Source organism: Dendroctonus ponderosae, unplaced genomic scaffold (genome assembly GCF_020466585.1).
Source record: "Dendroctonus ponderosae isolate FM_Combo_2020 unplaced genomic scaffold, Dpon_F_20191213v2 Dpon_F_20191213_10, whole genome shotgun sequence".
NCBI lineage: Eukaryota > Metazoa > Arthropoda > Insecta > Coleoptera > Curculionidae > Dendroctonus > Dendroctonus ponderosae.
In genome coordinates, this window is record NW_026017111.1 from 325,594 (window position 1) to 340,659 (window position 15,066).

Here is a 15,066-nt window from a genome sequence, read left to right on the forward strand (position 1 = left end):
TTGTCATTGTATTGAAAGTAAGTTGACTTTACACATGTTGTTAAAAGTTCAATAATGGTGTTAATGCTTAGTTGTGTGCAAGAGTGATGTTATTATCATGTTACCTACAAGAGTCGCGTTGTTTCCCCATTTTAGTATCCGAGCAGAGGTCTGAGGCTGCAGTAATGGTCTTTGAAACAGTTTCAGACACAGAGAACCCAACGTTCCACTTGGACCTGGGCGATCTCCTACCTTCTCCTCCATCCCTTCGCATCTTCGTCTACGCCAGCAACGCAAAAGGAAAAAGCGAGAAGCTGGTGCTGGACGACATCACACTAAACGATGCAGAGAAGCGAACAGGTCAGTCGCAGCTTGGTAGATGTGGGAGAAGAGGATTTTTCAAATCCCGTTTCAATAGATGGCAGTTCCAACATGAGTCTGGTTCCTCTGGCCGGCCTCCTCACTGGCTCCTTGCTGACGCTTGGAATCGCGGTCTTGGTAATCGTGGTGATTGCGGTGCGACGAAAAAGACATTGCGATGGTCGCAACCACTGCCCCCACCACATCGCGCTGGATGCCTCCAAGCCTGCTTCCAAGTCGCGCCAGGGCTCCATGTTGGAGATCAATACAGGTACTTTCCGAAAATTCCAGCATTTGCGCAGCAAACGCTTTTTCTACCTGCTGCAGGTGACAATCGATATGTAGTTGCCTACACTGTGAAGCCTGCAGCTGACTGTTCGCCAGCTTATCCCTCTCACGACAACCTCGCCAATGACTCCAGAAGACAGCCGGACATCTTGAATACTCCTCGAGGTGAGTGCACGTGTCGATGCCACCACAAACATACCGGCCATTGCCACACTCACCCCAAACATTTCACCACATTTCAACATTTCGACAATGTATGATGGATGATTAGGTCTTAATCAGTAACTAAACATGGACGTTGGGCGAAGTTTGGACTTAGCAATAAGCTTAAATTGAGAGAGTTACAGACTAAGGAGTTTGTCCTGGTGCAACTTCTGCTTCGTGGTAATTTGCACAATTAACGATTAATAGCAATGCTAATCTGAACCCGTAGTCCCCAGACTTCGTCCAAAGCCCTTTACAGGAATGCAGTAGCTAGTATATGTTTATTATAATAGAATATATATAAAAATTAAATATATGTATGTTGTATATGAGAATGCCCATTTGATGTACCGTTCAATCCGTCCTAAATGTATGTAAACCAGTCAAGCAACCCATATTTTTATAGAAAACTTGGAAGTAGATAGGGAAGTTATTGTATTGTTCTAGTTTCGCCAGTTTTGTTGTTTAATTCGTTTTTAAACCTGTTTGTGTTTTGCTGTGAGGTATTTGTAGATACAAACGGAAATTTACATGACCACATTTTTCGTCATAAATCGTCTTGACCATCGAGCAAATTTGAGCGCCCACTAAACACATTTTCGCCAATCTAAAACCACTTGGCTAAAAAGACTTAAACACAAACAAGATTTGAAAGGAATTTATATATTTTGTTATGCTTCGCTAGGTTGCACGAATATGGAAACGCACTGTATTAGTTTCATAGGCGTAGAACGATAGTCAGGCCACTATGGAGAAATGGAAATCCAACTGTAAAAGCCTGCTTCGAGAGCGGTAATGCATTTTTGAAGTGTCTCAAATTTTCCTTACTTAAGCGCTGTTATTGTTGATTAGTCGATAGTCGTTTTCAGTTAATTCTAGTCTCAAATAAATCGATTATTTCCCGGATTTGCTGTATTTGTTGCATCACTATCATCGTCCATAATCAACACAGCATCCAAGTAGCCCGGATTGAGTAACGCTTTTCTCCCTACAGTAATCAAACTTGAAACAGGTGGAGAGAACGTCACTCCCCCCGAGCTTCCACGGCCTAACGATTTGTTTACCCCAACGGGAGACTCCAGGATGGTGACGGACCAGATAAAATCGTTCTCCAATTTACAGGTGAGTGAAACGAGCGAATTATGATTTTTAAAAACGTTTAATTGAAAATAGTTCTAAAGACTAAAGTTGCAATTGCAGGTTCTCTATCTTGAGAGCTAGTTATATACACCCTGTATATGTATGAAAAGCAATCATCAAGATGCAATTAGTTAAATAGTACCACAGGGCTTCATTAAAATATGCTTAATCTAAATGGCATCCAACGGCAATGTTTCATATATGTATGAAAACAATCCTTAAAACAATTAGATAAATAGTACCAAAGCACCGCATCATTAGAACATTCTATCTTCCTGAGGGTTAACCGATTTATTATTGCTTAAAACAATGTCTTTGCGGCTGTTTGGGGAAGTTTACGTGGGGCTTTGCAGGGGAATTTATTACAGAAAAGCGAAAAGAAGTGAAAAGTTGGAGGCCTTTGAGGAGAATTAAGCAAAGTCGGTTCTGTGAACAAAAAAGTTTCATTTGCAAATCAATTAGTTCCTTGAAAATCCATTCTGAGTGCAGTTTTTCATGGTGCTTTGGATTAGTTGGAAAGTTGTTGGAAGCTTTGGCGTAGCAGAATTAAGCAAAGTTTGCACGAAAAAGATGCACTACTTCAGGGCTTTAAGTGTTTAAAAAACGGCCCAAGTTTTAACTTAAGACGATACTTTTAATTTAAAGTTTAATGCGAATGTATCATTTTCAGTCGCATTCCAACTGTGACATCAGCAGCACCCTCGGGAGACCCAGAAATCGTCTTCGAGACGTGTCCTATGGATCATTTGCAACCATTAGGAGGGAACAACACATCCTGACCGACAATATACCAGGTCCAGAAAGCTGCGTTTAAGTGGTTCCAAAGAGAAATTTGCTGTTTTTCCAGACAATGTGACTGTGAACTAGATAACTTGTAAACTTCGTGTCTAAAGTGCTCTACGACAATGAAATCTATGTTACTTTGATAAAATGTTTCTTGTAAATGGCGTGACTTTGAGCTTGACTAAACTATATAGGAATTCAGTTGGAAAAAACCCCAAAGCCGAGTTTCCCGTTCCGTATAGTCCAACTACGACTGTTTGAACATAGAGCCTATCAATAATGTTAGAGATCCTAAACTGTTGTAACACTAAGTGCAAATCCTGTTGTAAATAGTAAATCGACGAATGTAAAATATAGACCTAAATTGGATAAATGTAATATAATATTAATAAAGACACTAATTTATATGATTGTTACCAGTGAGTTTGATTTATCAAGCATAGTAAATGTGAATTTGGGAATTTTTCTATCGGTTTCAATTAAACGAGTAAGCCATTGCGCACGTAAAAGGTGCATAAAAAGTCACGATCTCTATACACTAATCACCGTTTGATTATGAAATAGTTCATGTAATTTGTCCATGGAACAAACAGTATAATTAGCTGATAAAGATAAACGAAATAAAGCACAATAAATTAAACGAAAAACATTTTTGAAGAGAGAGTTTAAAGAAGTTCATATTTTGTTGCACTGTTATTTTTTAATTCCTAAACATTACCACTTTTGACTAAACATTGAATTAACAAAAGAAAATGATTTTTTCTAATTTTCGTTGCATGAATTAGAATGATCAACCAATGAAGCATTTTTACATTAAGAAAACATGATAATTTAATTTATTTTCCTGACTGCGTGTGCTTGTTATTATATTCTTATCTTTCCTGGGTCTCAGCCACAGAGTGAAACAAAAAATGTTTCGTAACGTTTCGGCGAGACAGCAGCGCCATCATCAGATTTAAAATTTACACAAACTACAAAGACCAATTCACATTTAAAACATGTTGCTTAAAGCTATAATTTATTGTATATACTTTCCTGACTGTGTTTCAATTCCAAATCAATTTCAGAAATGCATGCCAAGGCTTAAAGCAGCAACAACGCTACACATAAAAACTGATGATGGTGTAAAATTACACCGAAACGTATTTTGATTGATAAATAGAGACAATAAATGACTGAAACCTAGAAATGAATTTGCTATAAATTATAAAGCGTTAAAACATTCATCAGTTCTTGAGGAAAAAAATTGGTGTGCATGTTGTGTTTATGCTGTTTTATTTTCACTAGCATTTATGTGCGTACATTCTTCTTCTTCATTCAAATTAATTTATTTTGTTTGTCTTGCGCACATAGTGACACTAATTGCGTTAAATGGGACACTCTGTATATAGTAAAATCAGCGGATGAAATCAATTTTATAATTAGTTTTGAAAACCGAAATGCGAATTATATTAGCATTAATGTTGCATTTGCATCTTTTGGGACAAAAAAGACTCTATGTGTATAGAATTTTTATGCAGAACCATGACTCGAAATTTGGAATTATTAATTTCGTAAACTAAACCGGGGACTAATTCTGCATTAGAGAGTTGTGGGAATTTTGCATTGTTTTCAATTAGTTTCAGTGACGAGAAGCGTCAAAGATAGACAAAGTTCTTCGACGTTGACCCAACCACAAATAAGATCCATTACTGGTAATCACTGTTAACAGTAATTAAAGCACGCTTCCATTGGCGTCACCGCAACTAACACCCAAACCAAAATTGCTCGTCTTCCACGCAAAATCTCCAATGAGAAAGTCTTTTGGACGTTTTAGCAAGTTTCCCGAGTAGATTGCAACCCTGTGAAACCCAATCTAAAAACTTAACTAATTCTGAATGAAAATATCCACCGTTTGCCACCTTCACTCCAAAGGAATAGTTTGGAAAGTTCTTGCCCTCTACTGCCAGCGATGCAATTTACATATCACAAGCTGAAAAATTGATTTTCGGAACGTTCAATAGTACGCCAATGATCAATACACAAAGAAACTTGATGATAAAGAAAGCTTTAAACAGTGAGTGGCGAGGAGATTAATCAATCCTGCTGGAAGTGGTTTTCTTTCGTTTCTCTAGGCAAAGCTTTGTAGTTGGTTCACATTTGCGGTAGTCAGCTAATGGGGGTCATTTGATAAAACCGCGAGGGGTTAGAGGAAAATAAACATCAGCTAAATAAGTAGATCAGTCGCGATTCAATTAGTTTACTCAAGCAATAACTAAACGACGGTTGTTTTAAAAAGTCCGACTTTACACGCAGCAATGTGGCTGCAGGGGCTTGTTTGCGCCGCAGCATTTTTCACTGGTAAGTACAGTATCTGGAGCAATCAAAGTACGTTTTTCATTGACTAGATAGGAATCGACAACAAAACATTAACATTATTGGCAATCAAGTTCAAAGTGCGTGATTTTTCCATTCTATTACTGCGCAACTGGGTATTCACTGAACTCCATCGGAGGAACTTTTGGTTTTACCAAACATATAAACGCATTGGTGCAAACGGTCATTTTCACTTAAACGCATCACATGAATAACAACGGACGCCCGATTACAACCAATGAGAGCACAGGAAAGGCGTCTGCTTTCCCACGACAATTGAACGCCATGTAGATTCAGGGCTAGTTTGCCTGCACCAACAACACACTTTTATTGTGCAATTGTCAAGTTTGATTTTGTATGGAACGAATGATTCAACAAAGTCCTAGATGATCAGTACTTAAAATATTTTTTTCAGCCTCTGCAATAGATCTGCCCGTTTGGAGCGACGTTTATTCAGTAAAAGGTGTCATATTTATTCCCTACGCTGAACTCGCTGAGCCGTTCTCCACCTGGTAAGTGAATAACGAAGAAGAAAATGAAAAAATCCAAGATAACTTGAATAGTAATGCTCTGGCGAGCCAAACATTTCTCGAATAATCTTGTACAAATATTGAACTTATACATATGTTGATTGTTATTATTATAATTGATGTTTAGGTACGATGGTCCAAATAAACAATCACGAATCGATTATTATGGGGACATGGTCAAGACGTACCAATTGGGCAAGGATGGGTCGGGAACCAGCTTGAAAATTGCTCCGGTTACAACCGAAGAAGAAGTGAATATTAGAACTTGCTTGCAAGTGAATGGAAGCCAAGAACAACCCATTCGTCCCCAAACTGTCCTCCCTGAGCTTAAAGGATTTGAATATCTTGGCAAGTTACTAAGTGCTTCATGTCTTCAGATCAGCTTCCTGTAAAGTAGACGTTGAGGAAAATTGCTTATTTAATTTTGTATTGAGAATCGCTCTGCCACTAACCGAGTTGTTGTTACAGGTGATGAAGTGATCGAAGGCATTCAAACACAAAAATGGAACCTGACCACCACAGTTGGTGAGAAGGAAAACAAGTACTTCCTTTGGGTGACTTTCAAAGAAGATGGCGACCAAAAAATCGCAGTTCCCGTGAGGTAAATCTAGCAACTCTCGCGAAACTCCCACTGAAAACCCTCAATTTCCAGATACGAAATGAGGGGCTTCAACTCCCTGCTGGGCAGCCATTACGACCACTACTTCTTGCGATATGACGAGTTCGACATAAGCCCGATTGATTCGGAAATATTCAGCATCGATACCAGTAAGACTCTGATTTTAGCGACGGTTTCAAAATTTCCAGAACTTGACTGGTTCTAGGCTTGAAATGCCAAGGATTTTCTGGACCGGGCGATAAGCACATTTACACTTTCAACCCGATGGCGGAATTCATCAAGCCCGAAACCACTGGGCATCTTGAGTTCGAATTCAACAAGTTCACGAAGAAGCACCGAAGGATTTACACCAACCAAAATGAGCGGCTGCTTCGCATGGAGATTTTCCGGCAAAACGTACGCTTTATCCATTCCCACAACAGGAAGAATGTTGGTAAGTTACAGGACTGAGAGCTGAGAGTGAGTTTGTTACTCATGAGGAGTAGGACATGATTATTTCTCCCACTTGTGCAGGATTCTCTTTGAGCGTTAACCATCTGGCCGACAAAACTGAAACGGAACTTAAAGCCCTGCGAGGCAAAACCTATTCCAAAGAGTACAATGGAGGTCTACCCTTCCCCTATACCAGCGAGGACTTTTCCAACCTGCCCGATCAATGGGACTGGAGGCTATATGGGGCTGTTACCCCCGTGAAAGGTAAAGAAACTTTTCGGAAAATTCCTCAAATTAAACTTCGTTTTTCAGACCAATCGGTATGTGGTTCCTGCTGGTCATTTGGCACCATCGGCACCGTAGAAGGTGCATTCTTTTTGAAAAACGGAGGCCATCTAGTGCGACTATCGCAGCAGGCTTTAATCGACTGCTCTTGGGGGTGAGTTGAATATACAAACCATTAAATTCAATAGGGCTTTTTCTGTTTCATAAACATCTAGAAACTGAAATGTTATCTAAAAGATTCTCAACATAGGTTGCTATTCAGGGGCGGATCCAGCTTTAAATTCAAGGGGGRGTTATGTAGAAAAAATACCGTCTTCTGTTGTCTATGAAATTAGAAAAATTATCRTCGTTTTGTGCAAGGGTGGCGTAAGATTATTGCAAAATTTCATGTTTTACGTCCCGTTTTTGCTCATTTCTCGGAGGCAAAATGAGCAAGAACACTCATTTGTACGTCATTCTAGGCATAAATAAATGGCCTTTTTAGAAAGTGGACCATCGATAAGGAAATGTTGGCAGTTTTCTCAAAAAATGCTTGAATTCGAGAAGTTTTAGATTTGCGTGGTTTTTTGAGTTGCCAAATCCACTTGAACATGACGATGCTTTTTTCGAAGTTTCTCAAGAACCATTCAAGCCACAGAATTCGTTTTGGCATCGTTGAATAGAGAATGGGTGGGGTATCATGATCCCCCTGGATCCGCCCTTGTTGCTATTGATCAAATTGAATAAAAAAAACATTTTTTCAGCTTTGGAAATAATGGATGCGATGGAGGAGAAGACTTCAGGGCCTACCAATGGATTAAAAAGCATGGTGGCATTCCAACTGAAGAGGATTATGGGCCGTATTTAGGACAGGTGAGCAAGAACTGGACTTTAAACCGCATTTAACAAATCCCTGATTCTCCAGGATGGATATTGCCATGCCGATAAACTGCCCAAAGTAGCCAAGCTGTCCAGTTGGACGAATGTGACCACTAACGATGAGAACGCGCTCCGACTGGCCATCTTCAAACACGGGCCTATTAGTGTGGCAATTGATGCCAGCCAGAGAACGTTCAGCTTCTATTCGAACGGCGTCTACTTCGAGGAGAAATGGTAAGTAGCAGCCGCTGTAGGAGAAAGGAAGCAAAACAGAGAGTTTTTTAGTCACAACAAAGTGGATGAGCTGGATCATGCAGTGCTGGCCGTGGGCTATGGAAGCATTAATGGAAACCACTACTGGCTGGTGAAGAACAGCTGGTCCAACTACTGGGGTAACGATGGATACGTTCTAATGTCCTCCAAGAACAATAACTGCGGAGTTATGAGCGCCCCGACTTACGTTACATTAGAATAAGGGACTTTTAACTGATATAACTGATAAAGCACTGCGTAAACTGTAGCAATGTAGCTCCCCAAAAATCGTACAAATTTAAGGATCCTAATAAAAATATAAAAATTAGCATTTATAGAAATAATGCACGCTAATGTTATCAGCCCGAAAAAGGTTTTTACAGTAAAATTTGTGTTGAAAATAGTCAAAAAACCTGTTTTTTAAACAGAAATTATTATTGGCTGGCGCAATATCAATAATCGGTACAACCCCCTAAAAGTTGACCGCCATTTTTATGAAACACCCTGTAAATAATTCGGAAATTTGTTTTGCTGGTTGCCGAGCACGAGTGAATTAGAAAAGATTAACGGCAAGGCTGCTTGCTGCAATCGTTAACCTTACTTATGCCTTGTCTCTGCATAGATGACGTTTTATGCAAGCGTCAAGTTTTTACCCAATAATTGTTTTGATTTAGTGTTTTGATGCGCACCTTGGTCGAGATAAACCAAATTCCTATGCAAATTAAGATGATAGATTCCATTATTTACGCGGAATAATCCCAAGAACATTCCAGAGCCGTAAAAATAGGCGCAGCAGCCGAAAAGCCCCCCCAAAGCAAGTTCCACGAAGGTAGCATGGCGGATGGGCATAGTAGTGAGGATTCTGATGCGGAAAATCAAACGGAATTCGCAGGCATTTTAAGCAAATGGACCAACTACATCCACGGCTGGCAGGATCGTTATATTGTGTTGAAAAGTGGCACTTTATCCTACTATAGAAGCGAGCACGAACGAGGTTATGGCTGCAGGGGAGCGCTGTCGCTCACCAAGGCTGTGATAAAGGCAAGTTGAGGCGCCGGGAGTGTCCCAGCAACCGAAAACCGTTGTGATTTTGCAGCCTCACGAGTTCGACGAGTGTCGATTTGATGTGGCTGTGAACGACTGCGTTTGGTATCTGCGGGCTGATTCTGTTGAAATTAAGCAGGGCTGGCTGGAGGCTTTGGAATCTTGCAGGGTAAGACGCAGGCAAATCTTCGAATACCACTATGCAACACTGTGCACATATGTTCACTAAAATAGCGCTTTGGGGAGCTTGTTTCGATATGTTTTTCAGGCGCAACCCTTAACTAGTTTTGAGTCAAAGGGCCAGCATATGTTTGCCCATTACAGTGCTTAACCAATGGTACGAGATTTATTGTTTATAACTGCATTTCGTGTAAAATGCTTTCAAGGTTCAAGTAGGGATCAGTTTCACCTGCGGAAAGTCAACCTCGCTTGAAACTATATGAGCTGGAAGCATTGATATTTGATACAAGTGTCTCCTAGTATTGCAAGTTAGACATGTACAACCGCAGGTTTACTGTTAATTATTCATGCTATAGCAAATCAAACACACTTTGAAGGGGTTAAGGACATAACAGGATTTTTCTTAAGCAGAAAACGTTTTTCAGGTTGAATCTGGATATGCGACCGGATCAGAAACCAGCCTGAAAAGACACGATTCGTCAGTGAGCTTGCAGTCGAACAACCACAGCACCGCGTCTGGAAGCAGTTTCAAGAAAGGCTCGAGAACTTTGAGGGAAAAACTCGCCGAAATTGACACCTACAGAGACATTCTTAGCCAGCAGATCGACACATTGCAGAAGTACTTTGATTCGTGCGTCGAGCTGGACTTGGGAAAGGAATCTCAAAGTAAAGGTAAGACTCTTCAACCCGAATTACCAAATGAAAGCATTCCAGTTTGTTTTCATACAGAGAGCCCGCCGGCGGTTGACTTCAAAGGAGAGTCGATCACATTCAAAACAACCACTGCGGCAGTAATCGATACTTTATCGCATTGTTCTGAGCTGGTGGTGCAACGAGAAGAGTCCTGGAGAAAGCGGCTCGACAGAGAGAAGGAGCGCAGGAAGCACTGCGAAGTGCTGGCTCAGAAGTACTTCGAGCAGCTGCAGAAGTCCAGAACGGTGCATCCTGGCCCGGATCTAGAGGTGAGAATGACTTGGAACGGGTCTCGGTGTCATTTATGACTTTTTTGGCCTGGTTTGTTCGAAATTCGATTTACTCTCCCTCGTTGATTTGGTCCGATTTCTGGGTAAATGGAATCCAGAAAGCAACGGCTTAAATTGTTGCTCACTTTGGTATCCAACTGTCGGCAGGTGGGTAAGTGATCATGTCTATGAGGTTTTTCTCAACACATATTGCATAATTGCAGTTCTTCAATCAGGCTGCTTCCATTCATTTTTGGCTTGTTAACATTGCCCAAGTGAAATCCGAATGCGTTCAATGCCGCTGCAGCTGGCACTTTTATGGCATTTAGGTCTGTTAATTGACAAAAATTAAACACTTTCGAACGGTCCTCGATTGATTAAAGTGATTCCGTTTTTCCATTCGCCTTTCAGTTTACCCTGAGACATTCGTTGGTTTTTGCGTAAAGCAACAAGTATTTACGCAATGGTAATGGGAAAAACGCCATCACCCTGCATAAACCTGGTTGGATGGCAACAAAGCCATCTATAAACCCTGCTGTTTTGCTTGCTAGTCATCTTCAGGATATTTTATACAGTTTTTCAGCTAGAAGATCTGTTTCCTATCGATCTCAAATCTTCACTAGCCTCATCTTTGGCATCAAATCAGTTAAGTGTGTTGTTGTAAAGCCTTGTACTAAATGGCTGTCTGTAGTAATCCGCCAAATATGCTCGGCAACATAGACCCAGTAAATTGATGACAAGTCATGAATAAAAAAATAGACGTCGGACAATGTGTACTTGAATAAATAAAACAAGCCAGTAGTTAGTTGAGCGTGATACCGTTCGCTTCGAGAGTATTTTGCGTGCCGTCGCGTTGTGAGTCCCATTCATTTCGATTAGTTCTGAAAAACTAACATGAAATTTCGCTATTTTAAAAGGGTATGTTGACTAAAACATTTATTATCATGCGACATTTTTATCAGGCAAGTTGTACAAATTTATGCGTTAAACTAAAATGAACCGCAAATGTTTTTGTAACCGCAGTTTCCACACATCTTTCGTCAAGGCATTTTTGCCGACTTACTCACTCACGGTGATTATTCCAATTGTGTTTTATAGCTTGAGCTGCTCTTAATTGGTTTTGTGGCTGATTAAAACCCCGGTTGATGAACTGAATCGATAGGAGTACCATCATACACCATACACACTTTTAGATCAGCGGAAACATTAGCGTGGAGGGCAACACGTTAAATCCATTTGTGTTGAGTGTCAATTGAGTATCAAGTAGGTAGCTAAGGTTTTAGTTAGCTACTATTCAAAATTCCGTTTAGAAACATTTAAAAAAGTCCCCAACAAAAGCAAATTATTGAGAAATCGGCGAAGTATTTGATAAAATTGTTGATCTGACTCGGCCTTGATGGTACATATAGTTCAATTCCATTTAAGAAACTTAGTAGCGCGACGAATTGGTTCTGTTGTAACCTGCGTGAATTCTGCTTAATTAATCGCAATCAATACTGTTAATGTGTAGTTTTAAAAGAGCAGCGGCCATACCGAAGAAAGTTAATATATCCCTTATATGGAAAACTATCCGAATAAGCGGCTAAGTATATTGATGCAGCAAACATGGCTTTGTTTATAAATAAACAGACATTTCCACTTAGTTGCACATAGTTTTTCAAGTTTATGGGAAATTTTCCGCTAATCTAGCGCGCCATTTAATTACCATAGACGTGCTTAGGTGTTAAGTGGGTCGGAATTTCAATTGCAAACAGTCTGATCGACAAACCGTAAAAAATCCACAAAAAAAACGAAATAAAATTTACTAGTACATTAAACAAAAGCGCAAATAATCCAGATTTTTTCTGAATACAAAACCTACAACCGTGTTTTTTTGTTCTAGGAAGGACCTCATAGTGTCCTCGCGGACGATGAGTTCTACGACGCAGTGGAATCGGGCCTAGACAAAATGGAAGAAGAACAAGAATTGCGAGAAAAATTGAAAACCGGTCAAATCCCAATCACACCACCCCCAACATCTCCAGCTATTCAGCACAGATTGTGGCCGGAGGTAAGAAGTGTTCGTCATGGCCTTCAAACACTCCAGACCTGAACCTCGAGGTTTTTTTAGGTGGATCGCTTGGTGAAGCAACAAGTGGCCATGGCTAGAATGGGCATCGGCGAATGCGGCACCGGCTGGCAACTGTTTGCAGAAGACGGCGAAATGAAAATGTACCGGCGGGAGGAAGAAGTCGATGGCATGGTGGTGGATCCGTTGAAAGCCGTACATGTGGTCAAGGGCATTACGGGGCACGAAGTGTGCGATTATTTTTTTAACCCCAAGTATCGCTACGACTGGGAAAGTAAGTACTTTTTGACACTCCATTCTTTCGTGTGATTCGATGAGTGAGTGATTTACTATGTATTTTATCTACTCTTACTTGTAAACTCAGTCAATGAACTGAGGTTCTCTCTGAGAAAGTGTGGAATCCCTCACTCATTTGTAATTCTGAATTTCCCCTAACTTGCGGTCTTGTTAAATAAAAGGATCAAACTCCGCCTAGAACGAGTAGCAGCTGGAAAAGGAAAGGTTTTAAGTTTGAGCTGGCAAATTTTCATTAGGATCCGAGTTGGAGATAAAGGGAATCCTTTAACTTGCGATTTTGCTGTGTGAACCAATGCGTGTTCCTTTTAATTATTTAGATTCAGTCAATCACTTTAAAAATCCCATAATGTGTTATTTTAGCGACCCTGGAACACATGACCGTACTGGAAACAATATCAGACGATACGCTCGTTTTCCTGCAAACCCACAAGAGAATCTGGCCAGCCAGTCAAAGAGACGTGGTTTTTTGGTCGCACATGAGGAAATTGCCCAACGATCAGGACCGCGACGGTCCTGATATATGGACTGTTGTGAACAATTCCACAGAAAGCCCTGAACACCCGGTAAGAGAGGCCTGAGGATGGCAAAGAGAAAAAAGGTCTAAGGCTCATTTTCTCCTTTAGGCCAATGTGGGAAAGTGCGTCCGGATATACTTAACGGTATGTCTTCTGTGTCAGACCAGAGTGCATCCGCCCAAGGATGGGGCCCCGATTACCCGAAACAATGTGTCCTGTAAAATCACCTATTGTTCAGTGGGTAAGTGAGAAGTTTTCCGGGTAAATCGGACATTTGCAAAGCAATTGATTGATTTGCAGTGAACCCGGGCGGTTGGGCACCAGCATCAGTGCTGAGGGCGGTGTACAAGCGAGAGTACCCAAAATTCTTAAAGCGCTTCACCTCATACGTGATCAATCAAACAAAGAACAAACCGCTGATGTTTTAACTCCTAAGAGCTGAACCATATTTTGTTTTATCTTTATTATTTATACATTTACTATTAAATGTTATTTTATGTTAGGCTCTGAGTATCAAGCAACTACAACTAATCGACTAGATCGGTGAAGAAACTTAACGGAGTTTAGTGGATGCCTTCCAAGGGGGTGAAAACTTTGTACTGATAAAGTTTGTCGTCTCCATAGCCGTAAAGCAGCCGTCCTACTCCATTTGAGTCGTAGTAAGGGTATCGATACTTGGGCCTAAAATATTAGAACAGTGAAACACCTTTTTCACGCGATTATTTCTGTTTTGGCTATTGATCACTTTCACTCACTTGCACAAGTGAAAGTTGCCAATATCTGACCAAAATTTTGGAGTTTTCCGGAACTTTGCCACTTACCGTTCAAAGTACTGGAAATTGGGCGCCTTGGGCTGTATAGCATCTGAGAGCATTGCACAGAGCAGGATCAGAAAAGAAACCTACAAAATGTTTCACCCTCAGTAATTCCGCCTGTTCGCAGTAGCTTGAGTTCACAAATTCTGAGCACTTCACCGTTACTTACCAAAAGTACTGCCCTCATTTTTGCGCCACTGCCCTAACAATTCACTATAAAGGGGCCGTACGCGCTCGCAAGTATCACCGTTCTACAGCGGACGGGAATAGAATCACGCAGGAGAAAAGTGAAAGTGCTGGCGCGCAAGAAGTGGAAGGCAAACCGCTGGTGCTGGCAGCGGCCAGTTGGTTCTGCAGGTACGCACCAATTGAAGAATGTAAAAACCGTTGAGTACTGCAAATGCGGCCTGCTTTACTCCATTTTTCGGGGCGGAAATGTTTCAAAGAAATTTGTTTACAACCGCGCGCTTCTTAAACCGCCCTCGCCATCCAACTATTGGCACATTTTTGCGCAATTAATTTATTGGGTCGCCAAAAGCCATCATCATTAATGCGGCTTGCGCAATTAAGAGACTGCAAATGCAATACCTGTCGCTTTGTCAATAATTGCTTTATGAAATACATTTTCTCGGATATTTCCCAATCATCCATTCCACCCATGAGGAATGGTAGAATTCAGGGCCGCACACTTTACAACCACTTTCGCTTCGCGCAAAGACGGCGTGTTTGTGGCGAATTAACCTGCTATTTGGTGTTTTGACGCTCATCCGCAAGAATGAATACCCTCGCAACAATTTTCGTAAGTTGTATGTTGTATAGTTTCTTTGGATTATTCTGATATATTTAGGATAGTTTTATCAATTTCCAATCCAATCAGGGGCGGATCCAGCTTTAAATTCAGGGGGGGTTATATAGTAAAAATACAGTCTTCTGTTGTCTATGAAATTAGAAAAATTATCGTCGTTTTGTGCAAGGGTGGTGCAAGATTATTGCAAAATTTCATGTTTTCCGTCCCGTTTTTGCTCATTTCCCGGAAAAATGAGCAAGTAGTAGGCAAGATTTAATTTTGTAGATAACGGCTTTGGTGTTGACGGCAACAA

General features: G+C 40.7%; 5 protein-coding genes across 8 annotated transcripts in view; 3 read left to right on the forward strand and 2 right to left on the reverse strand.

Moving 5' to 3' along the window:
* Positions 1-3,170, forward strand: part of LOC109537248 (synaptogenesis protein syg-2) — a gene marked incomplete in the record, with an annotated part of 105,321 nt that extends 102,151 nt beyond the window's left edge. The window contains 5 exon segments of the mRNA XM_048662093.1: positions 181-339; positions 398-610; positions 667-792; positions 1,826-1,953; positions 2,642-3,170. Coding sequence (XP_048518050.1) covers positions 181-339; positions 398-610; positions 667-792; positions 1,826-1,953; positions 2,642-2,785 — 770 coding nt within the window.
* LOC109537240 (glucose dehydrogenase [FAD, quinone]) overlaps positions 1-15,066 on the reverse strand; it is a 386,158-nt gene that overhangs the window by 302,842 nt on the left and 68,250 nt on the right. The window lies entirely within an intron of this gene.
* Positions 4,819-8,413, forward strand: LOC109537216 (digestive cysteine proteinase 2). Its single transcript, XM_019903830.2, has 11 exons — positions 4,819-5,094; positions 5,525-5,621; positions 5,767-5,987; positions 6,108-6,240; positions 6,292-6,407; positions 6,464-6,691; positions 6,772-6,954; positions 7,003-7,129; positions 7,719-7,827; positions 7,880-8,067; positions 8,119-8,413. Exons 1-11 carry the CDS (start codon positions 5,052-5,054, stop codon positions 8,306-8,308), a joined length of 1,635 nt encoding a protein of 544 aa, XP_019759389.2. The 5' UTR covers positions 4,819-5,051; the 3' UTR covers positions 8,309-8,413.
* LOC109537215 (ceramide transfer protein) lies at positions 8,690-13,653 on the forward strand. 4 transcript variants are annotated; one of them, XM_019903827.2, is made up of 9 exons: positions 8,692-9,126; positions 9,182-9,298; positions 9,735-9,981; positions 10,039-10,271; positions 12,154-12,321; positions 12,382-12,613; positions 12,997-13,199; positions 13,260-13,392; positions 13,452-13,653. In XM_019903827.2, the coding sequence occupies exons 1-9, from the start codon at positions 8,920-8,922 to the stop codon at positions 13,577-13,579; spliced, it is 1,668 nt and encodes a 555-aa protein (XP_019759386.1). In that variant the 5' UTR covers positions 8,692-8,919; the 3' UTR covers positions 13,580-13,653. The 4 variants fall into 4 exon arrangements, with proteins under 4 accessions (XP_019759385.1, XP_019759386.1, XP_048518053.1 ...); XM_019903826.2 differs by having other exon boundaries at positions 8,690-9,126; positions 9,735-10,271; XM_048662096.1 differs by lacking the exons at positions 8,692-9,126; positions 9,182-9,298; positions 9,735-9,981; positions 10,039-10,271 and adding an exon at positions 10,312-10,439.
* On the reverse strand, positions 13,569-14,371 carry LOC109537218. The gene is made up of 3 exons (XM_019903831.2): positions 14,136-14,371; positions 13,973-14,052; positions 13,569-13,832 (listed from the first exon to the last, which is right to left on the reverse strand). The coding sequence occupies exons 1-3, from the start codon at positions 14,151-14,153 to the stop codon at positions 13,715-13,717; spliced, it is 216 nt and encodes a 71-aa protein (XP_019759390.1). The 5' UTR covers positions 14,154-14,371; the 3' UTR covers positions 13,569-13,714.

Coding starts and splice junctions, on each gene's coding strand:
- LOC109537216 (XM_019903830.2), top strand. CDS start 5,052: ATGTGGCTGCAGGGGCTTGTTTGCGCCGCAGCATTTTTCACTG. Junction 6,408..6,463: donor AATATTCAGCATCGATACCA/GTAAGACTCTGA, acceptor GACTGGTTCTAG/GCTTGAAATGCCAAGGATTT. Junction 6,692..6,771: donor CCACAACAGGAAGAATGTTG/GTAAGTTACAGG, acceptor CCACTTGTGCAG/GATTCTCTTTGAGCGTTAAC.
- LOC109537218 (XM_019903831.2), bottom strand. Junction 13,833..13,972: donor AATTTCCAGTACTTTGAACG/GTAAGTGGCAAA, acceptor CTAATATTTTAG/GCCCAAGTATCGATACCCTT.
- LOC109537215 (XM_019903826.2), top strand. CDS start 8,920: ATGGCGGATGGGCATAGTAGTGAGGATTCTGATGCGGAAAATCAAACG. Junction 12,614..12,996: donor GTATCGCTACGACTGGGAAA/GTAAGTACTTTT, acceptor GTGTTATTTTAG/CGACCCTGGAACACATGACC. Junction 13,200..13,259: donor CAGAAAGCCCTGAACACCCG/GTAAGAGAGGCC, acceptor TTTCTCCTTTAG/GCCAATGTGGGAAAGTGCGT.